We start from the raw sequence: 23885 nt of genomic DNA, 5'->3' as shown, positions 1-23885 counted from the left end.
TGCGGTATTTGATGTATGTGCAAAATTGTATGTACCCTCAACAGCCTGCAATGTAACTAAAATCGCATGCGAGTTCGCACGCCGTCTAAATCAGGTCTTAGGGACCGGCCACACTTAAGAGACGCATGTCCTGAGGTGCGGAACGGACGTCCGGGCCACGCCGCCTGAATGTAATTCAAAAAACGTCTCCAAGTGGCGTGGCGGCGGCGTGGCGCGCGCCGCGCCACCTGGGGGCGCGTCTTACGTCCTTCTTAGTGACCGGCCACACCAGAGCGTCGCGTGTCTCGGGGCGCGCAACGGACGTCCGCGCCACGCCACCTGAGTGTAATTCAAAAAACGTCTCCTCAGTACATTTTGAATTACACTCAGGTGGCGTGGCGCGGACGTCCGTTGCGCGCCCCGAGACACGCGACGCTCTGATGTGGCCGGTACCTTATACAAAATGTACTGAGGAGACGTTTTTTGAATTACATTCAGGCGGCGTGGCGGAGACGTCCGTTGCGCGCCGCAAGACACGCGACGCCTAAGGCAGCGTTCCCACTTAAGCGTCGCGTGTCTCGGGGTGCGCAACGGACGTCTCCGCCACGCCGCCTGAATGTAATTCAAAAAACGTCTCCAGCGTGGATTGCGAGCGGAATGCGCCTTCCACTCCGCTAACGCTACGCTATCAAAACGCTTTATGCGTGGCGGAGGCTTTCAAGTGCGTGTGCAGATATTTATGAGGATCTCCAATATGTCTGATATAGGGATGTTACGAATATTTGCATTCGCATTCGCATATGCGAATGATTCGCATTCTTTTAAACATTTGCATTGACATTCGCTAGGGCTCTGGATATTCGTTACTACTACCGACTGCCGATCCGTGCGCCCGGCCCCTTAGCCCCGGCGGTGCTAAGCGTCCGAACTACCCGAACCCGCCGAAGTCCGTTCCCGTGTAGTGCCGTTCGCGCGTGTAGTGCCGAATCGGCGTTCGGGGCCGGACGGCCGGACGCACGGACTTCGGCTCCGTTCGGGTATTGAACACACGAGGCGGCCGGCGGACCGATCGACTTATTGCCGTGCCGGTTTGTATTTAAAAAATAGGTGAAATTTAAAATTTATATTAATTTAGCGAACGAATACGAATTGGTTTTATACATACTCGTTTTATTTTGATCAATAACGTGTTAACTATATTTTTTGTACTTGTTCCCGTTACGTTGTAGGCTACTCGTACAGATTAGATAATATGGTGATATTCAATACAAATATTACAAACGTATTCCTATTCCTATAGGTCCATACCATAATTCACCAGGCGCACTAGTCAACTGGTTTTTTTTTTCAATAAAGTTGCTTAAGACAATTGCGAAAAGTAGAGTTTAATGGACTTTATTTGTCTGTAGGTTAACTAATAGAAGTCTAAACAGGGTATTGGTTTGTGTGAAAAGTTCTATTACTTGATTGTTTTATAATGTTCATGGTGCCTTACTATAGGGACCATACCACCCATAGTATAGTTATATCAGACCCATAGTATAGTTATATCAGACATAGATTCTATGTCTCATAGTTGTAAAATAAATAAATAAATATTGGGGACATTACACAGATCGCCTTAGCCCCAAACTAAGCAAAGCTTGTACTATGGGTGCTAAGCGACGATATACATACTTACAACGACGATACATACGACGATATACAAATACATAACTATGGAAACGGATTATATCGCGTATCCTGAATTTACTATTCATCCCGACGTTTCGAACACTTTACAGCGTCCTTGGACAACGGGTGACACTCAGTTTCCACAGTTTTATTTCATAAATATAGCTTTCAAATTAAGGAAATGTATTTGAACTATCGAGTTATTAGTTTTTATCTAAGAAGTTAGTAGAATTAACGTCGCATGAGAAGACAAAGGTAATAATAATGACTTGTGGGCGGCACAATAACCAATAACCGTGGTGATTTTTACTGATAATAATGACACTCAAACCTCACACTCGCCTTCCCTTTGACATGGACAAACCTTTTGTTTGAAAAGTTCTAGATGTAGCCGCGCTGTTTTACAAATACCTATAGTTAAGAATGGTATTTTTTTTTGTTATTTTGGAGGGAACCACTTTGAAGTGAATATGTATCCATGGTCCTGGTTCTTAACTTGAGCTAGTCGGATAGGGTGTGACAAAAAGCATGAGACTTGACATGTATATAGATAACTTACAAACACTTAACAGAAAAATATAAAAGTACGCAGACGCCGAAGTGTCAATGTTTCCCCTCTTTTCCCTCATTTTTATATCATTATCTTCAGTTTTTTTTTTTATATTGTCATGAAAACCGTGAAAGCTATAATCACGATATTTAGGAAAAGTATATTCTCTATAAAAATTTTCTACAATACTGTCTTTTAAGGTATATAGCTTTACTCATCATTTTCAAATTATGCTTAAGTCCCCCGCATAATATTTGTGTTTAACTACTAGTGGGATGAGTAGGGGTAGCACTACCGACTGTTAGTAATATACTTAAAATGGAAATATTGTAGAGAATTTCATGGTACTTCTCCTAGACATATTTCTGGTAAGTACCTACTCGTAATATTTACTTATCAAAACCTTTAATTAATAGTTTTCGTAAAAATTTTAAAACGCTAAAAATGGGATATAATAGTGGGGGAAGAGATTGACTCCTCGGCGTGTTTCTCCTTCTATTTATTCTTATGAACGTCAAAGCTATGTGCATACCAAGTTTCATGCTTTCTGACATCATAATAATTTAGGCCACTGAAAACGCGTGCCCTATATAATAATAAAAATGTAAAACATGGAAAAAATCGAGTAGTTAAAATTTGTCCCCCAGTCACAATTGCTCCGCTGTCCCTTTTTCGTTTTAGCTATTAAGGTTTTATCATTTTTGGTTCTTTAAACTGATTTTCATATTCGCTTGAACCAAGAACGCGAACGATTATCAAGCATCACTATGCGTCGAGAACGGATCGGACCCGCGGGTTTTTAGAGTCCGTCGATCCGGACACACGGACTACACGGGTACCCGGACCTTAATTACACGGTCCCTAATTACCCGTTCCAAACGGGCCAGAAATCCGGATTCGTGTAACACGGGAACGGATACCCGGCAACGGGTACACGAAACACGGACGCGACCGGGAGCCCGAAGATTACTTATTCGGTCTACCAGCATTCTTAAAGATTCATGATCCATGGCACTGAATTTATTAGTTTGATTTTTATCCTGCAAATAAGAGTGAAACTTTAAACTGTCACAGCGCCGATCGCAATCCCGATAGATAATAATAGAGGTAGAAAAAATGGCGGATTTCTGAGATAACAACCCCTATCTATAGACACGGATTTGTTTTTTCTTCCGCCATATACTACGAACACGTGCTGCCTCAAAAATTACGGCCCTGCCTTTGTTATATTAATATGTAGTTTCTATATGATGTATTTGTGTAGGGTGGCCAGGTTTGATACAGGTTTGCCGGTACTGGTTTGTTGTTAGAAAATTTTCTAATTTGACAAATTTCCACAACGAAATAATGAATTGTTTTTGTGCGGGAATCGAGTTTCAACAAAGACAACGCTTATTTACTTATTTACAAATAATCACATGTACTACAAAATCATCAATAATATTAATACCCATTTCTGAAGATAACTGAATTCTATTTTTATCAGTCAAATAAAGAATGCACTTACAAGTTAAATAACATACATACCTATCAATTACCGGAACTTTTTATTTTGCTTATTCTTTGAAAAAAAAAAAAGAGATGAATTTGCAGGTGCAGCTATAAATAAGCCAAAACAATTTTAATAACATTTAACTTTCCTTACTGATCATCCATAAAACTTAATACTACAACAAACCATTGTTTATAGCCTCTTCAAAATTCAATAATACCGACATAATCATAATTTGACCCCTTCTAAATTTTTGCCAGCGCCATTACACGCTTAATCGTGTACATGATCGTAAAGGGCGTAAGATTGTTCGTGTCCGCGGTGGGTAAGACTTTGTGAGTCGAGACTGTCCCGGGTAAGTGCGTCGTTTGGTCGCCGCGGCGCCGGGTGCGGCAGATGGTAAGACGGTCCCTTTTCAATAGCCCATCTTACCAGTGTTCCTAGTTTTTAGGATTGCGCTGGCACTAATTTTGTAAGTTCTAAGTTATCGCTATTAGGCTCGGATTTGTATTATTATAATGGTTTTGAGCGGCTTTCAGATAGGTATTTTGTTCGTTCGTAGTAGAAATAACACATTTTTATTATTAAACAATTTGACTTCATGTGTATATGACCTTTTCATTATGTGTAGTCGTAAAGATATCCATAAACTGATTAATTGCAAGAGTAACACTGAAACAAAATGCAAAATGCACGTAAAAGTGTAGGCAGGTATGTGTACATGTCCATCACAATTGTTTTCCTTTGCAAAATTAACTTTTAATGAATAATATGCGTTTCGAAAAGTAGGTATCTCTAGGCGCCAATATTAACTGTCATTATGGCAGATAGATACTCAATAAATGCACAAATAGCTAATATCCACGGAACCCTGTAACATCCTACCCAAGATGCACTTTACAATATTTTTTCCCCGCTCGATCTGATTGTAATCGCGACCATTGTAACTGCGATTGTATTCAAGCAACCGTTCTCTTTCCAAAGATCTTATCTTAACCCAACTTTACCAACACTTACGACCTTTCGAAAGAAATCAAATAGAAATTTTAAAATCCACTTTTCTTAGGCAAATTGCGATTTCCTATTTGCGATATTGTGGGGTACGAGTGTGGGAACGGGACACAATGAGGGATAAACCGGGTTTTTTGCCGTTTGCTGGAAACAGTAATCCGGGTAAACGTTTTTTGATGGCTTGTTTTTATTTGTACGTCTTTTCAAGTTTTCGTGATGTCATTTTGTGGTTTCTGTCCCTAAAACTTAATTTTAAATCTGTTTATAAAAATTGGTTACGCAATATTAATAATATATATAGTACGCCAAATCCCTGGCAATATGGCTAGCCTGGCTAATGAATATAAATATGTATTGTATATGCTTGTTTTGTAGGTTTATTGTTATAATAAACTACTTACAGTTGCTGTTTTTTTGGACAAATGTATCACATATGATATGACAAATGTATGACAACTATATCAGAATATATGTGCATGCTATGCTGTATTTAAAAAATCTAGTTTCACCCACAAAAAAGTAATAGAGACCTAAAAATCAAAGTCAAAGGTCGTTTAGTTTACAAATAATCCTTGAAGTTATCATAAGGCTATATAATCCAAACGTTCACGGCCCAACTGCGCCCATCATAGCACACTACAAAAACGAGAAACCCTATCAAATACACGTTTTAAAAGTTAAGCCACTATCCCTACTCGCCGCACGTACGGACGATAATGTAGGCATTTCAGCACACGAGCCCGTTCTAGAGATGCCAATTGTGCTTTTGGCCGAATAACTAATATTCGGCCACGTTGTTGAAGCTCTCGGCCACAGCGCCGATTATGTGGCAAAATTTGTTATCCGTCATTTTATCATGTAAACTAGATTTAGCTTAAGACTTATATGAACATTTTGCTAAAGATTTTCACCAAATTAAAACTCTTAAAGCTCGGCCTCACATGCGCTTTTTGATAGCGTAGGCGGAGTGGTAGCGGAGCGTTAGCGGAGCGCAACGATAGCGGTGCGCCGGACGAACGCGCCCAGCGGACGCCGGCGGGAACTACGGCGCACCGCTATCATTGCGCTCCGCTAAGCCAGCGTTCCCACTTAAACGTCGCGTGTCTCGGGGCGCGCAACGGACGTCCGCGCCACGCCACCTGAGTGTAATTCAAAAAACGTCTCCTGACGTTGACGGGAGACGTTTTTTGAATTACACTCAGGTGGCGTGGCGCGGACGTCCGTTGCGCGCCCCGAGACACGCGACGCTCTGATGTGGCCGGTCCCTAACGCTACGCTATCAAAACGCTTTATGTGTGGCGGATGTTTTAGGAATTAATTTCGTTAAAGTGTATCTTCGAACAAAGTCTATCAAATCTGCGAATTCTTGAACAGTTCATCTCTTTAACAACTTCTTCAAAATATGATTGACATTTACATAGGGTAGGAGATACATTGGAGGCTTTGGACCCTTTTTTCAGAATTTAATCAGACTATTTGGGCGAATAGTGGAAAACTACCCTAATACGCCGAATGCCGAAAACTTACCGAATGTACTGACCAACTCTACTCAACCCGATAACATTTACTTTACAAAAGGTCGGGTTATACCCGTTGGGGCGTGGCGCTTGGGCCCATTTCTGTAAGCGATCCGTTTCGAGAGATTTACTCTTAAACGCTCTCCATACCCAATCGGATATTTACCCCTATGCTAAACAAGGTTTGGCTGTAATTTGTTTTGGTTAGCCTGTTTTATATCCTTTTATTGTCAGGGTTTTATAAGGCGATGGGATGAAACACCCTTTTAAACTTTCACGATTATTACACATTAAATTATAAAAAAACGGGACTTAATCAGTCTCAGAGACCACGGGGACAACGTTGTCCCCGAAATTTAGTAGCTAGTTTCAAAATGTAATGGGTGAGGTGTATGTGATTATGTCCCGTTATTATAATGCGAAACACCCTTTTTCAGTTCAGATGGTGGTTGTATTACGCACTAGTGCGAGAAGTGGTTCATTATATGTCAGGTCGAAACTTTGGAGGGCCATCTGTACTGAAACACGTCGTACGATACACGTGCGAAAAGGAAATTCGATACTCGTGTCGATTTAAAACACTCCCTTCGGTGGTGGTGGTGGTTTTAATTTATCGCCACTCGTTTCGAACTTTCTCTTTTTCGCACTTGTAACATAATGTACCTACTATTTTATTTCCGATGAAGTAGCATTTTACTTCTGGTCACGAAACGAATTGCATCTTTTTTTAATGATTATTTCCGAAAGTAAGGAATAATTAATTTAAGTAAATTATCTTGGTACAGGAAGTAAATCCACTCTTGATTTTCAAATAAAAGGAATGTCTCCAATCTCTCAAACTTCAGCTCACTATATATTTCGTCAACATTACGTATTGCCAGTTACTGTCACTAAAATATTTCCATAAAATACGTACAATAATAATGACATCTTTATTTTCATTAAATTAGCGAGGCTTGTTTATTATTGTCTCGGGACACGTCTTAAACTTTTAGTATCCATTAAAGCGTATAGAGCAATGAATTTAAATTTACGACACACGGCCTAAGACTTTCAAGTGGTGCTAACTGTGTATCGTCCTCAATGTTACACAAACACGCGTAAAAACTTCACCATTCTGAGAAATGAAGAACAATGAGGAAGTACTATCAGCTGCAAAAGTACATGGAGAAATTATGAATGAATTCATTGATAAATTCACCATTTTGCAGCTGATAGTACAAGTTGCAACTTTAAAGCTCGGCCACACATGCGCGTTTTGATAGCGTATAGCCGGAACGGTAGCGGAGCGCAACGATAGCGGTGCGCCGGACGAACGCTGGCGTTGCGCCCAGCGGACGCCGGCGGGAACTAACGAGCGCGGATTGCGAGCAGAACGCCAGCATTCCGCCGGCGCACCGCTATCATTGCGCTCCGCTGACGCTCCGCTAACGCAGTAACGCTACGTTATCAAAACGCTTTATGTGTGGCAGAGGCTTTATTGCTAGGCAAAATTATATGACTCCACTCTGGACGGCCAGCCAAGGCAAGCCAGAGGTAGAGAGTACTGTCCCACCCACCCGCCTTACGGGTAACAGAACTCCCCAGGAGCACTCGGGTACGTGGGGTCGCTGTTCCCCAACAGCTCGCCACAAGTTGCCCTGCGTTGACTGATTGCACTGGTAAAACCAGTGGGCGATGGGGTCGTCAGCGTCACATCCCTACGCCATATTTAAGTTATTATTATGTAATTGCATAGTTACTAACAACAATGATCTCAGTTGGTCCTTTAAATAAATGAAATTGATTGATTGATTGATTGATAACTCTCATAAGAAATGTAGAATTCACTTATAATTGGAAAAATAATGTACCTATGTTACTTATTTTTCTATGTTTATGTTACGAAAGGAGCAAAACCGGTAAGACCGGCAGTAATGCCACACAATGCTAGGCCACAAACGAATGCCACCTAAACAAACTTCACACCACGGAGATGCGTATGTTGCGTTGGTCTGCAGGCGTCACTCTGTTAGATAGGATTCGAAACCAGTATATCAGGGGCAGCTACAAGGTTGCACCTATAATAAAATAACATTTTGGTCAAATGCCGATGATGGAATTTAGAAATCATCTCTTCACGTAGATCAGGCGCGGCTACTACGCAGGAGCTAACTAGATGGGTAGTATTTAATATTTAGGTATACTACTGTTTTGCGCAAATAAGCGTAGACAAAGAATCTACTCTACAGCATAGCGTGCGAGTAGGCACTTGAACTTTCACATTCGCAATGACATCCATTCCACAACCGCTTCCAACCCATAACCTTCACCGGCTTCACCCCTAATTTAATTTCAACCGCCATCTGAGCTGCTCGAGACACGCATGCCTGATGAATAATCTAGTGGGGTCATAGTTAGTAGAAACCCCTATACTCTGTACTCTGTACTTTTGCCTAAAAGCACGTTCTTTTAAATGCCTATTTAAAAGAACGTAAACAAATGATTTGAACTGAACATCTTCGGGTAGTTACAATATGTGTCGGTTAACCAACCAAATAAAAACACTAAAGCCTCCGCCACACATAAAGCGTTTTGATAGCGTAGCGTTATTAGCGGAGCGGAATGCGCTCGCATTCCGCTCGCAATCCGCGCGCATTCCGCTTGCAATCCGCGCTCGTGAGTTGCCGTCGGCGTCCGCTGGGCGCAACGCCAGCGTCCGTCTGGCGCACTGCTATCATTGCGCTCGCTCCGCTAACGCTCCGCCAACGCTCTCAAAACTCGCATGTGTGGCCGAGCTTTAAAGCTCGGAGCGTCAGCGGAATGCGCGCGGATTGCGAGCGGACTGCGGAACGCCAGCCGCTATCATTGCGTTCCGCTGACGCTCCGTTAACGCTACGCTATCAAAACGCGTCATGTGTGGCTGAGCTTTAAGCGGATCTGTCACTAAGCGACCTGTCTTCAACCTTCTTATTTGGTCGTGTAATGTTTTTATTTACCCTCAACTGTCATGTAAGTAAACCTACTATCGTGAAGGAGTCTTTCGAGGGTAAATTTTTACATTTATTGAAATACCTAAATATACAGACTACTGAAGACGGGAATGTGACGTCCTCCAATACGATAATGATGACCAGCTGGTGAATAAACAGACGTACAAATGTTTCGTAGTTTAAATTTTCGGCGGCTATATTTCCGAGCTCATATAACCCGGCAACCTTCAAATCAAGAGTGAACAGGCATCTTCTGGGCGAGCTCACTCCATCGTAGGCCACGTCTTTGCCTTTGGCTAGTCTGTGGCCAAGAGTAAGCCCATTTATAATAATAATTTAAAAAAATGAGTTGGAGACTGGAGAGAAAAAGCGATACCACGGTACTGATTGAATATTAAATAGGGTAGCTGCATCGTTGTATGCTTCATATCATAAGAGCTTGGAATGACATTTGGTTATTTATTCGTGCTCAAAATCTCCCGTCTATATTTTTCTGTCTATGGTGAAGGTAGTTTTAGTTTTAATCTGAGTGGAATGGCCGTTTATAACGACTGCTCGTCTGAATTATGGCGCAATAAATAAGTCGGTTTAACGTCGTGTATTACCCCTTTTAAGGCAGGGGCGAACTCTGACCATGTCAGTGCGAAAAGTTCGTCGATCTCACTTTACTCAATGAGCAAATTTCGGACCAATTGGTCTCAAAAAAGTTAAATATTTCAGCAGTTCTCAAAAAGTTTGTACAAAAATTAAGGAAAAAGTTAAATTTGTTTCTATTATTCCTATTTTGTTACCAAGATTTTTTTTTATGAATTGAGATTTTAGTAAGTTTTATTTCGTCATTAAGGTTCTCTAGTATCTATATTTTCTTAATTATAATAATTATCCTGTATATATCTTACGAAAGTCGACTTATTTTACTATATGTTGGTAACAAAATAGGATCAATTAAAATTTGCTGACGTGGCTAGGCTATGTACAAACTTTTTTAGAAATGCTCATTTAATGATAGAATTGGACCAAGCTAGCATAAAAGTAATATATTTTATAGAGATATGATACTCTATAAAATATATTACTTTAACAAAGGTTTTTTCTATCAAAGGCCGAATCACACCTTCCTTACTCTACCCCGACAGTTTGACACGGTTCATGACAGCCTAGGGTCAGGTTTGACAACTAACAATTCCGAGTCACACCTAACAGCTGAAAACAACAATAATTGTTATCTTTGGCCTTTTTTTTGGCAAATTATGTCAGTTCAGTTCAGTTCAGTTTTTAAAATTAAATGGCTTCAGTCCATTGGGACTATTTCGCCAGTGTCAAGGTGATATGAGCTAATAAATATTAGTAATTTTTGTACGGTAAGTACGACATTGTACGGTGACTTAGCACTTGTAAATTGATAACTAGATTTTACAAGAGCACGTGGACTACCGGCTGTTTACGACAAAAAAACCGGCCAAGAGCGTGTCGGGCCACGCTCAGTGTAGGGTTCCGTAGTTTTCAGTATTTTTCTCAAAAACTACTGAACCTATCAAGTTCAAAACAATTTTCCTAGAAAGTCTTTATAAAGTTCTACTTTTGTGATTGTTTTCATATTTTTTAAACATATGGTTCAAAAGTTAGAGGGGGGGGGGACGCACTTTTTTTCCTTTAGGAGCGATTATTTCCGAAAATATTAATATTATCAAAAAACGATCTTAGTAAACCCTTATTCATTTTTAAATACCTATCCAACAATATATCACATGTTGGGGTTGGAATGAAAAAAATATCAGCCCCCACTTTACATGTAGGGGGGTACCCTAATAAAACATTTTTTTCCATTTTTTATTTTTGCACTTTGTTGGCGTGATTGATATACATATTGGTACCAAATTTCAGCTTTCTAGTGCTAACGGTTACTGAGATTATCCGCGGACGGACGGACGGACGGACGGACAGACAGACATGGCGAAACTATAAGGGTTCCTAGTTGACTACGGAACCCTAAAAAGAGGCTAAACGCGTTTCGAGAACAATTCTTCATCAGCTTCTCACTACACCATTAGTTTACTGCATAATACGCTATCAATATTACACTTTAAACAACATTAATGAGTAAAAGAAAAATAAATTATTCACGACACGAAACCGCTATGATGGCGTCCCAACCGGAAGTCCGGCAAATTATGTCAAAAGTTTACTATGTAATATATATAGTAAGTATTCTATTTATTAGTATAATATTTTTTTAGTACCGAGTTAAACGCTTCTATTACATGACTCATTAATTTGATTTGTTACTTAACTGCAAATGAGCCTATGACAGGTTTTGTTGAGTCGCTACAGCTGTGGAATGGCTTGCACCTTGCAGCTGCATGTGCATCTGCTGGTAACAATATAGGCTCGGAAAAATGCACTACTTATGAAGTGTATTTATAATTTTTATGTCTAGGCCCTAGGGCTTGTCCACTCTTGTTTTGTCAACATGGTGGATCAAATATCCATCACACAAATAGGCGATGCAAAAAAACTGGTTTTGTTGTTAAATCGGAATAATTTACGGTAGGTAACACTGAGCAACTTACAATATACATATTTAGGATAAATCCCGAAATCGCGAAAAAAAATTACTCTCCCATAAAAAAAATATCTACGTCCGATAGTCAATATGTATGAAAAGAACAATACCTTTTACTGCTGCTACTTATACTACTGGCCTTAGCGTCTATTTCAGACGATTTATGGTGCAATGTCCGAGAGACATCGCTTTTGATGACTAAAGAGACCTATGCGAGGGCGACATATTTTGCCACATAGCTGACAAGGGAAGCTTGCAACCGATTGCGACGTTCCGCTATGGTGTCTTCTTTCCCTTTTGTCAGCACGTGCCGCAAACCAGGTCTCATCGACGAACTTGCGACCATCTCCAACGCACTTTCGCCACTCCTTTCGCTTTTCCGCAAGCTTCTCCCAGTTTTGGTAGTCGATTTTAAGCCAGCGTTCCCACTTAAACGTCGCGTGTCTCGGGGCGCGCAACGGACGTCCGCGCCACGCCACCTGAGTGTAATTCAAAAAACGTCTCCTCGGTACATTTTGTATATTGGCGCAATCTTTGAAGGTCTCCCAACATCTCTTTTGGCATTCGCTACTAATACTTAAAGCATAATACTGCAATGTACAAAACATACAAATCATGTAAGCAATTCATAGTCGCGTGTTTATTTACCAACATCATAAAATAGACACTTATCTAATACTCTTGAATTTATTATTCATACTACAGTATTTACGTCTGTGCATTTAATTGGTCTAGCACGCACCCCACGGCTCACCCTCTTTTATCACTGCCATCGACCTAAACATTGCCAATTCGTACTTTTCACCTTGGTCCCCTCCCGTGCAACTAGAGGGCGCTGTATGTCTCTAAAAAATGCAACTTGGTACGTGATTTTGGCAGGCTTTTAATACCTTTTTAAGAAATTATCGCCCTATGTGATTAGGGGAAAATTCATGGGGCTAAATGCTTTATTATGCTTAAAAGTAAATTATCTTCTCGTGTCGTTAACCCTCGGCCGTTGTCTGGAGGAAAATCTTTATCGTCTGATGCAGCAGTTTAATGTAATTTTATGATCATTTAATTTAAACATACTGTGCTAAGTGTCTTCTGTAACAGGAGGAAATGTCGGATATACTCTTCAAACGGACTATCTAAAATAATTTGCTTTGATTTTTTTTCTAAGATTCAATGTATTGCGAATTTCGTTATGTTTGAAGCGTGACAGAAAACGTCAATACAAAAAATGATGTCTTACATTGAAGCTAATATAAATTAGTATCGAATATTAGAATCTAAAGAGTTCATCATTTTTTAAATCTATCTAAACAAAAGTATCAACGTTTAAGGAGTAGGTACAAAATATACAAATACCTAATTAAAACACATATTGATGTGTTTTAATTATTTGATCATGCTACAGGCAACATACTGTATATAATCTATAAGTATTAGGATCTGCTGCCGCTTTTAACTAGGCGTTTGATTTATTTATTTATAATTCCTCCAAAATAAGAACAGCGGATTGATAAGGTCAGCAAATCGGAGCGCCCCTTTTAGCGTAGGGCCGTCGGAATGTGCTCCGTAAACATTCACGTTCACGTGGTGCGCCCGATCACGATTTGTCGATAAAGTGTTTAACTAATAAAGTATACGAGTCTTTTTTTTATCTGTTAGGTTTCTGTTTCGACCGCGCCCCGGGTGCAAGTTATCAGAATTGGAAAATAACAAATAAATGATAAATAATATAGGACATTCTTACACAGATTGACTGAGACCTTCAATAAGCTGAAGAAGGCTTGTGTTATGAGTACTCATAAAAAACACCATGACTCGGGAACAAATAGCTGCCCTGATCACACAAATAAGTATCCTCACCGGAATTTGAACCCAAGACCATCGGTTTAACAGGCCAACTAGGTTAGAGCGGTCGTCAAAAATATGAAATTGAACACCACTTTCCAAGTTTATATTAATCCTCGGGATATTCGACAGACATAAAATGAAATATCAGAATGACAGATAGAAACTAATGGTTATCAATGGTTTGTTAGTATATGTATGCATTTGAGTTCCTGCATTAATATTTGAACAAGTCTATCCCAAATAAGACGGCAAGTTTCGCAAATAAAACTTTCATTCTTATTGTGATTTTTTCTATTTATAATGCTCGGCCGACCATTCACGCTCAATCTCTTCTTAGAAGTATGAATTACCTCAATTTTCCATTCACTGAGCCGTTCGCACAAAACAATACCGCGCCATCCATCAAAGATCGAGCATCCCCTTTCATAAACTCTTCAAGCGAAAATACCGCCTTGCAAATACTAAAAACCACAACCATGCGTTTGGATATACTTCTAATAGCAACCCCAAACGTGTCAGTATTGCTTGACGGAGCTTCTAGCAATACCATACCTGGTTCTACCTGCGTCTTATGCATGTTAAGTGGTTGGGGAGAAAGATAATTGACAAATTCGACAGCGCCATGTTGTTTTTCGAAGCCCGAGGGTCCATCGCGAACACCGAAGTCCTCAAGATCTTTCTCTTTTACTCTAATCACAGAGTATTTAAGAGTGACGGAGAAAGTTGCCCGGGAACTTCGGTGTTCGTAGACCTCTAGAGTTATTGGTACTCGACACGCGTGCTGACAATTTTCGAGTGTTTTAAGCTATCAATCCGTGTCATTTAACATGCATTTTGTCTGTTCTGTCACCCTCGTCTTGGGGCTATATTTAAAATCGATTGTTTTGGAGCGCACATCGCGTTCATTTGTCTAGTCCTTTGGCGTCTGTTTATTTTTGTTCATTTGGTTAATTTAGTTATTCTTGGATTATTGTTGGGCCTTATGTCTTTGGAATAACTGTTAATGTTAGTCAGTGAAATATTGACAATGATAAATAGACAATTAGAACTTTTTAAAGCGGGTACTTTTTAAGAGTTACCAAAATAAAACAAACTCTTCGGTGGAAATGATTAGTATTTAAAGTATATTCTTGTTTCCTTCGCGACTCACTTTGTTTTATTTTTAAGCCCAAAATTGCAAAGATAAGCAAAACTTCACCGGAAAGCGCTTCGCAAAAAACAATGTAAGTAAGTCTCAAATTACTTCAAGTATGTGATAACACGCGCGAATTCGCCGAAACAATAGCCCCAGAAACCCAAACAGTAGCAAAAACCCGCAAATTAATAAGAAAAAATAAACAAATTAATTTAGGTTTAGTTTACAGATTGCGAGATTGTTCCGCTGTTCCCCCAGAGCGGCTCTAATAAATTGTGTTTATTTATGTAATGAGATACTGTGCAACATTGACGCATGCTACAAAACTGGCGAACGGTCGGGCGAAGTGGATGACTCGATGGTCTTGGGTTCGAATCCCAGTAAGCATTTATTTGTGTGACGAGCACAGATATTTGTTACTGAGTCATGGATGTTTTCGAAGTATTTAAGTATTTGTCTATTATATATATCGTTGTCTGAGTACCCACAACACAAGCCTTGTGTGAAACCTGTGTAAAAATGACCTATAATATTTATATTAAAAAGGCTTTTCTCGTTCATTAATTCAAATCAATTTACAGTCTGTGTGCGACTGTGCGTAATTGCGTATACGATGTCATCATTGACGCATGACAGATGTCTCAATAAAAGAATTGTACAGGTATAGCGGTAAATATGTCAAATAATACCGACAAAGCTTCGGCATGTTTGATTTTTGTCTGTAACACTGTTATTACACGATTCTGACTTGCAATATTTTGCATCTAACTCTTTGTGATTAAGTTAACATTTATCACAACCTAGCACAGACACTTATTATAATGGTCTATTAGAGAAGTGATTGTTTCGACAATCTTTTAACGAATACGTTTTTGAATAAATACGGTTCACATCTTTTTACCATGTGATGCGAATGTGCGTCAACCCTTTTTTGCACCGGTTTTGCGATTCCTACTTCTCTAGCAATATGTGAAAAATTTCTAGAAAAAAGATGATGTCAGATCTTTCTGTATTAGGCTGCAGGCGACTGTCCTAAACCATAGTCTTTATAAAACAATACTTTTTACACTGCGCCCAACTGTGGCACAGTGTGTCCCCTACTGAACCCTAAACAAGACATCGCAGTAATTAACATGCATGCTGAATGCACTCGCGTTTAGGACGGAGGTGCAAATATGCATGTCCATGCACATTAGTGCGTCGCGCTTCGGCGCGCCCACTCCAATGCTGCGCTTCTAATGAAACTATGTTTACTTGTGTTTTAATTGGCCCCTTAGCTGTTTTTTGTAGTTCATTAACTAGCATATAGCAGGAGGCGTAGGTCATCTACATATAGCGCATACTGCATATCTAAGACTCGTCTGGCTCGTGGCCACTGTTCTTTCCTTATCGCTATTTAGACGCCGGCGCTCAAAAGACGCTACTGTGAGGTGGTCCTTAACTAAAGCTACTAGTACTAAATAGAAGCATGTACCTACCTTTAGAAGACCACAGTTGCCACAATCTCGGCTAAAGTACCTCGACTATGGTCTTCTGAAGATGAAGGTAAACTCTAATTTGCTCGAGATTCAAGGGCGATGAAATCCCTCTATCCCTAATATCCTACTTGATATGATATCCATAAGACGTTGCTCTCATATCACAAGTTATATTAAGTCTTATAAGATGAACAGTGTCTGAAGTAGCCCACCGTTTCCCCCCAAACATACCCAAATCAATATGCAGTCTGCATCAATTAAATAACCCAACATAAGGGGGATGTTTTATGTCCGTCAGTTCACGTCATTACAGGGCCATCAAATCCCCGGATGGATGGCATCGCGTGCTCCTCCTGACGGCAGGAAGCTGTTGGACACGCGAACATGCGCATTTTGTAGGAATATATGCAGTTTGAAAGTAGACGGTTAAGACAAGGAGCTAGTCTGTGGCTGTTTTCGCAGATTAACGCGTTGGAAGATAAGGAAAACGGATTGCAGATTGGAAGTAGACGTTAAGAGTTGAAATTAGGCTGTGGTTGACTTTTCGTCTTGTAGATAAAAGAAGTGAAGATAGATCAACGATGCGTTTTGGAAGTAGGTTCTTACGGCAAAGGGTTAGTATGTGTGGTTGTCTTTGGCTGTGCATTCCGCGCTCGTTAGTTCCTGCCGGCGTCCGCTGGGCGCAACGCCAGCGTTCGTCCGGCGCACCGCTATCATTACGCTCCGTTGACGCTCCACTAACGCTCCGCCTACGCTCTCAAAACGCGAATGTGTGGCCGAGCTTTAAAGCTTAGTATGCTTTCTATTTTATAGTAGTAATATACACTACAATTTGAATAGTCCTTACCGTTTACACTTCCCATATACGACATATGTACTTGTACGTACTTCAAAAATTCTAGGAAGCCAAACGCAAGAAAAACATCTTCGCAATATTAAACGACAGAGCGCCTCCACTCTCAATGCGCTCGAAAATTTATCACCACAAACCGAGCGAATAACTCAACAAATAAATTGGGTGCCTTCCATAATGGAGTAACTAGGCGGTACTTATTCGTTATTCAGATGAAATGAAACTAACGTTCAAGACGCCCGATTCCATATTGTTCGCGGCTCGTTCTCTCGCAGTTATTGCCGGTTATTGTTCGACTCGGGGGTCGGATACGAACGGTGTGCTCGTAAATTTCAATAAATCGCTATGTGATTGCCGTTATTGAAGTATCTCTTTAAGTCACTATAGGTTCTTCCAAGAAACTTGTGCGGCACTTAACTTTTTTATATTAACAGAATTTGTGTCGTTGGTAATTCTAATTACGCACGCGATATATTTTATTAGATTAAACGAACTTACCTTAAGTGAAGTTCTATCTTAATAACATGATTCTCTCTCCCTGTTAACTTAACCATTGTATAACCTTTATTGTATCCAACATTTATCACAATTTTCAAAGCTTTTAAAAAAGAAGCTCGAACAGCTCCAGTTGTCTAGTCTATGGCATCCGGTACGACAAGTCATTTCGTTTAAAGTATATTTCAGTAGATTATTAGAGCAACCCTGTAAATGGGAAAAGTATATTAGCATATATACACAAGGGAAGGGATGGGACTCTCTTAACAGGGAGAGAGAATCATGTTATTAAGATAGAACTTCACTTAAGGTAAGTTCGTTTAATCTAATAATAACATTTATCTCTCTCCCTGTTAACTTAACCATTGTAGATGTTCAAAGATAGGGTTGCGAGTACATAATCATACAATCTGATTAAGAAATAAAGCTGTTTATTAAATCAGTAACATTTAAGATAACAATGTAATTATAATCAACATGACATTCAGTCTGATATCAAGTTACATATCGTACTACAAAACTGGTCAGGTTCTGAAGAAATTGGTCTGTTATAATGCTTAGCAAAGCAAATAGAGTTTTCTGACCAACCAGCTGTTTTTTGGATAATATCTATGGATATACCAGATCTGCTTGCAGCTGATGTGCTGGCGTGTCTAGTGCTATGGGCTGTAAAGATGTTAACGTCTATGCCTGCCTCCTTAAGTACATTTTTTATCCAGCGACTTATAGTCTGGGTAGAAACAGCATGGTGAGGTTTTTTATGCGTAATTAAAAGACTGTTAGTATCTCTAATAGACTGTGTTCTTTTGATATAAGAATTTAAAGTAGTGACTGGGCAGACTTCAATCTTATTACTGAATATTTTTAAATTTAATAATGGTTGTTTACTGTTTTTTCCTGAAGTTTTAATTAAATCTGGTATAAAAATTTGAACTCCCTCATGAGTAAATTGAATATTATTAATCTTAATTAAGGATAATGTTTGGACTCTGTGTCCTGTCGTTAAGGCAAGTAACATCACCACTTTATGGGTAAGCTGTTCCAAGCTTATAACTTCGTTAGGGTACAAGCCTTTTAAATAATTGAGGACAATGCTAGGGTCCCATGTTATATTATATTTTGGAGTAGGAGGTTTTAATCGAAATACTCCTTTAACAAACCGTTTTATCCTATCATCATTTCCTATTCTAGGTCCAATAAGAAGAGATAGAGCGGATCTAGTACTATTAATTGTGCCATAAGAGGCTCCATTTTCAAAACGCTCTGTTAAAAACTTAAGTACGAATGGTATAGACGCCTGATAAACATCAATCTTATTTTGCTTACAGAATAGCCACCATTGTTTGAAAGAAGTATCATACTGTTTCAGCGTGTTATTTGAAAGAGAATTTAACATTATCTGAATTGCTGATTTTGGCGTTCCGCGCCTACTGTACGCCTCGCCGATAGCAGCCCGGCAGCCAGGGTAAGATGACGATGTAGGGGATGGACATCTCTGAAAGGAGACGACAGTAAATTTTTATTAGGCTTGAATATTAAAGGGTCTGTAATTAACAATGATTTTAGAAGAGGGAACCATGACTGAGAGGGCCAATATGGGAACACTAGTATACCTTCCGCTTTTTCCCTTTTAATTTTGTTTAGACATTTTAACAATAAGGAAAAAGGAGGAAAGGCGTAAAAGAAAATATCACTCCAATTGACAGTGAAGGCATCTACGGTGAAAGCATATGGATCAGGTTTCCAGGAAATGAACTTCAGGCATTTATTATTAATCCTTGACGCAAATAAGTCTATATCAGGGTGGCCAAATGTTTGTATGATTTTATCAAAATATTTCTGGGAAATTTCCCATTCAATATTAATTTTTCTGGATTGTTCATCTGCTTCAAAATTATCGTTAGTGTTTATATAGGAAGCAAATATCCAAATATTTCTTTCCTGCCTGTGTGGTGACGGGTTAAGAATTTCACCACCCCCTTTCTTCCCGTGGGTGTCGTAGAAGGCGACTGTGGGATATGGGTTAAATTGTGGCGTAGGCGAGAGGCTGGCAACCTGTCACTGCAATGCCACAGTTTCGTTTTCTTTTAACCCCTTATTTGCCAAGAGTGGCCCTGAAGCTTTAGTAGTTTCATGTGCTCTGCCTACCCCTTTATGGGATACAGGCGTGATTGTATGTATGTATTTCTTTCCTCACACCACTTCCACATTTCCCTTGTAATTTGATTGAGATGAGGAAACTGAATGCCACCCATCTTGTTTATATAAGCTACTGCAGTTGTATTATCAACTCTTAAAAGAATCTCACAGTCATGTAAATTATTAGCAAAACATTGTAGACCTAAAAAAGCTGCTTTTATCTCTAGATAGTTTATATGACTTTCTTGTTCAAGTTTTGACCATGATCCAGATGTTCTATTTGATGCACATACTGCCCCCCAGCCCGTTTTCGACGAATCGGTGTTAATTTCAATGCAAAAATCGTGATTTTTAATTATGTTGAATTTGTGTAAATTTTGACTCCACCAATGAAGTTCAGAAAAAATAATATTAGGAAGAATCATGTTAGCTTCATAGTTCTCCTTGGATTTTAATAATGCAAGATATTTTTCTCTTTCTAGTAGTTTAGTATAAACCCAGCCATATGGAACAGCTGGACAAACAGAGTTAAGTTTTCCCAGTAATTGGGAGAATTCCCTTATTGAACAGGATCTTTTACATTTGAACTGCTGAATAATTTCCAGAATACTAAGTTGTTTCTTCTGTGGAACTGATAAGGAGAGGTTAGTAGAATCGAGATTAAATCCCAGATACTTGCATGTTTTGCTAGGGGTCAAAGAACTTTTTTCAAAATTAATTACAAACCCTAGGTCCTGAAATAGTTTACATGCTACTTTGATATCATTTAAACATCCATTATATGATTGGTTAAAATAAATACTGTCGTCTAGGTAGCATGTCAAAATTATATTTTGTTCTCTGAGGTAGGTACTAACTGGTTTAACTAATTTAGTGAAAACATAGGGAGCTGAGCATAGGCCATACGGTAAAGCGTTAAACTGAAATAATTGTCCATCAAATTGGAACCTTAGAAACTTCCTGTGTGTCTCCGCAATTGGCACGGAAAGATATGCCTCTGACAAATCAATGGAACCCATAAAACAGTTTTCTGATATCAATTTGCAAGCAGTTCTAATATCCTCTAGTTTAAAATGATGTGTTATTACATATTCATTCAACTTTTTTAGATTTAATATAAATCTAAATGAACCATTGGGTTTTGGTACTAAAAAAATTGGAGATGTAAACTGATTGGGGTCTGGAGAACACTGTGAAATTGCACCAAGTTTAAATAATTTCTGGATTTCACAGGTCATACTTTCTTTTTCCTTTCCATGCCACACTTTTTGTATTGCCTCATGAGGCGGAGGAATAGTATGAAATGGAATTTCGTACCCTTCCAGCCATTTCAAAATTATTGGATCATCAGTAATCTCAAGCCAATTGTCAATAAAATGTTTAAGTCTACCTGCATGTACCTCAGGTTCTATCGGTGATATCTGGACCTCTGCTTGTGGGAGCTGTGTCTCTCTTTCCGGTGAGGCTGGTTGTAGTGCTTCCGGGGTTGATGGTATTGTTGCCCACCACGCATCCGATGATACTGCTGACTGTATTGTGGTGGGCTCTTCCAGTTTAACTGCTTGAACTGTTTGTTATTTGCTGCTTGTTTCTGCTGCTTCTTTTCTTTCTCTGGATGGTTCTTAATAGTATTTGAAGTTTTCTGGATTGTTTGTGCAGCTCTGATCTTGTCAGCACAATCTGTACCAAATAAAAACTTATCGGTCTTTTGATGACGAATAGCATCTTGGATGGTTTTATTCGCTCCAGCCAAACAAAAGAATTTTCTCGAATTTGAATCATGGTGGTGGATTTCCCCAGCCAACTTCGCAGCGTCATTGATTTCTTCAATTAACTTTTTAGAGTTAATATTTCCTAGTAAAACGTCAGTTAAGCATTTTCCTAGGCAAGACAATAATGTGCCTGTTAAGCCCTGTCTTATCATAATCCTTTTATCTCTTTTGACCGAGGGATCTGAGAGTGTAGACGCAATCTCTGGATTAATTATCGGTGCTATTGCAGCAGAAAAATTGGCTGGTGGAGGGTATTTTTCACAATTGCTTCTCTAGCCTCTTTACCCAAGCCGTCATTCATAATTTTTGTCCAGCGGGAGGCCAATTCAGGTCTGATAGGGTTTCCAACTTCTGCCTGTTCCTGACCTTCAGTCCCCAGAGCAAGTAGGAACTCCTCAGGGAGTTCATCGTCCACAATTTCTGTAATAATAGGTAATATTATGACAAAGTTGTACATGAATGTAGGCTCGTCTATCCTCAAGTGATAGCGCAAAATATGTATTTTGTATTAAACTGTCTATCCGCAAGTGATAGCGCAAAGTTGTATATTGTATTAGCATTGTCTATCCGCATTGTGATAGCGCCTGCTATAAAACAAGATATAATAGTCAATGGCATGTCTTATATCCACTCTGCCTAGCCAGTATTTGCTACATCTTATATTGGTCGGTTTAATATGTATGAGATGTTGACAAGAAGAAGCCTCAGTATAAATCTGAACTATGTATATTTAACCATAAACGCACCTGCATTTATATCAGGGTCATCGTGTGGCCTAGTATGCAACGGTGAAGACGCCGGTGATGGTGAAGAGTCTTCTGTCGGCGGCTGCTGCGGAGTCTTCGACTGCGGTTGTACAGGAGGAGTAGAACTGCGATCTGGTTCGACGGAATGTCTTTGCAGCTTTTCTTGAAGTTTTTTTATCTTTTTCTTAATATAAACTTCATCTTTTTCTTTATCTCTCTTCCTTTTTCCCATTTTAACAGCACTCGCGAAAAAATAAGAGTAATTTCGACGCACTTGTTAACGATAGTTTTACTTCGAGACCAGTATTCAAACGAGAGAAAAAACGAACATAGTTTATGGGCAACCGGAAAGTGCCAGCATAGAAAAAAATATATATATATAAACAATTCAAACGTTTTGGTCATAAAGTCTGGCACACATAAAGCGTCAGTCAGTATTACTAGTACGGTAAAGTATAACCCACTCTTTCTAAAGTATGGTTAATAACAGCGAAAGAAAGAGACGGTATGATACTCTGTCCATGAGACGGTGTTGATCCAAACAATAGAGTTTGACAGTAAAACAAAACGGAAGTTGTACTCTTCCGCCATTTCGATATATGAATGTATGACACTGAGATTTGTCTAAATAATCTTGTTTGGTTATTATATAACAATAAACGCAACATACCTGAGGTTCTTGTTACCTTACTTGTTTAAAACATAAGTCCCAAAACTGAATACGAGTCGCTGTGGAGTGAGCGCCGGACCGCCGCCGGCGCATTGTTTACATTAGGCGGATCACCGCTAAGAACATGATTTTGCCTGTCAATCACACTCATTTTCACTGTAATCACTTGTCTACATAACTTTGACATAGTTATTCACTGCATATTTATTTAAACAATTTAATAAAACAATATTTTCTGATGATTTTCTGAGAGTAACGTGACAATGTTGGTGCACAAAAAAGTTAATGACTTGTCGTACCGGATGCCATAGACTAGACAACTGGAGCTGTTCGAGCTTCTTTTTTAAAAGCTTTGAAAATTGTGATAAATGTTGGATACAATAAAGGTTATACAATGGTTAAGTTAACAGGGAGAGAGATAAATGTTATTTACCATTAACACCACATATATTTATCATTTATAGACGATATGCACGCGAGTTTAGCTTATTATGTATTATAGGAATCTCATCCGCTTCGGAAACATGTGAAGAAAGTTGAATACACAGACAGTTGCAAAAAAGCCAATGTACTTTCATCCATAATTCAGCAAAACGTGATGAACACACAAATGACTTTATCAGCGGGCGGTGAAAGGTGGGAAAAGGATGCACCGACGCGATAAGCTACCACACTACTCACACTATATAGCTGCTAGGCCCGTAGGATATGAACATGGCTCCTACTAATTTGTCGGCAGGGTTACTACCGATAAGGCACCCTGTGTGACTGCTTTTAGTTACAATATTCCTACTATTCCTAGTTTTAGACAGATGTGTACCTACTTTTCCTCTCAAAAATCGCTACGGCGGGAAGTGGGCGGTCGTAAGCTCAAAATTATGTTGAAAACATGATGCCGAGTTCCCAAAAATGTCGAATTTTTACTCCAGCAGTAGGCCTAGTACATGATGGCCGCGGGAGTATGTCGCCGCGAGATAGATGACACGTCTTTGTCTAA

General features: G+C 39.4%; 2 protein-coding genes across 6 annotated transcripts in view; one reads left to right on the top strand and one right to left on the bottom strand.

The window, feature by feature from the left end:
- The window catches only part of LOC125231666, a 241101-nt gene that overhangs the window by 26344 nt on the left and 190872 nt on the right, over positions 1-23885 (top strand). The gene's annotated exons all lie outside the window — the stretch shown is intronic.
- On the bottom strand, positions 17556-23293 carry LOC125231665. Of its 3 annotated transcripts, none has more exons than XM_048137167.1 (2): positions 22910-23293; positions 17556-19056 (listed from the first exon to the last, which is right to left on the bottom strand). In XM_048137167.1, the coding sequence occupies exons 1-2, from the start codon at positions 22979-22981 to the stop codon at positions 18046-18048; spliced, it is 1083 nt and encodes a 360-aa protein (XP_047993124.1). In that variant the 5' UTR covers positions 22982-23293; the 3' UTR covers positions 17556-18045. The 3 variants fall into 3 exon arrangements, with proteins under 3 accessions (XP_047993124.1, XP_047993125.1, XP_047993126.1); XM_048137168.1 differs by lacking the exon at positions 22910-23293 and adding an exon at positions 21091-21724; XM_048137169.1 differs by lacking the exon at positions 22910-23293 and adding an exon at positions 21101-21724.

This window comes from Leguminivora glycinivorella, chromosome 12, assembly GCF_023078275.1.
Source record: "Leguminivora glycinivorella isolate SPB_JAAS2020 chromosome 12, LegGlyc_1.1, whole genome shotgun sequence".
Classification (NCBI taxonomy): Eukaryota; Metazoa; Arthropoda; class Insecta; order Lepidoptera; family Tortricidae; genus Leguminivora; species Leguminivora glycinivorella.
Note: the sequence above shows the minus strand (reverse complement) of the source record. Positions and strands in the feature narration are given on the sequence as shown.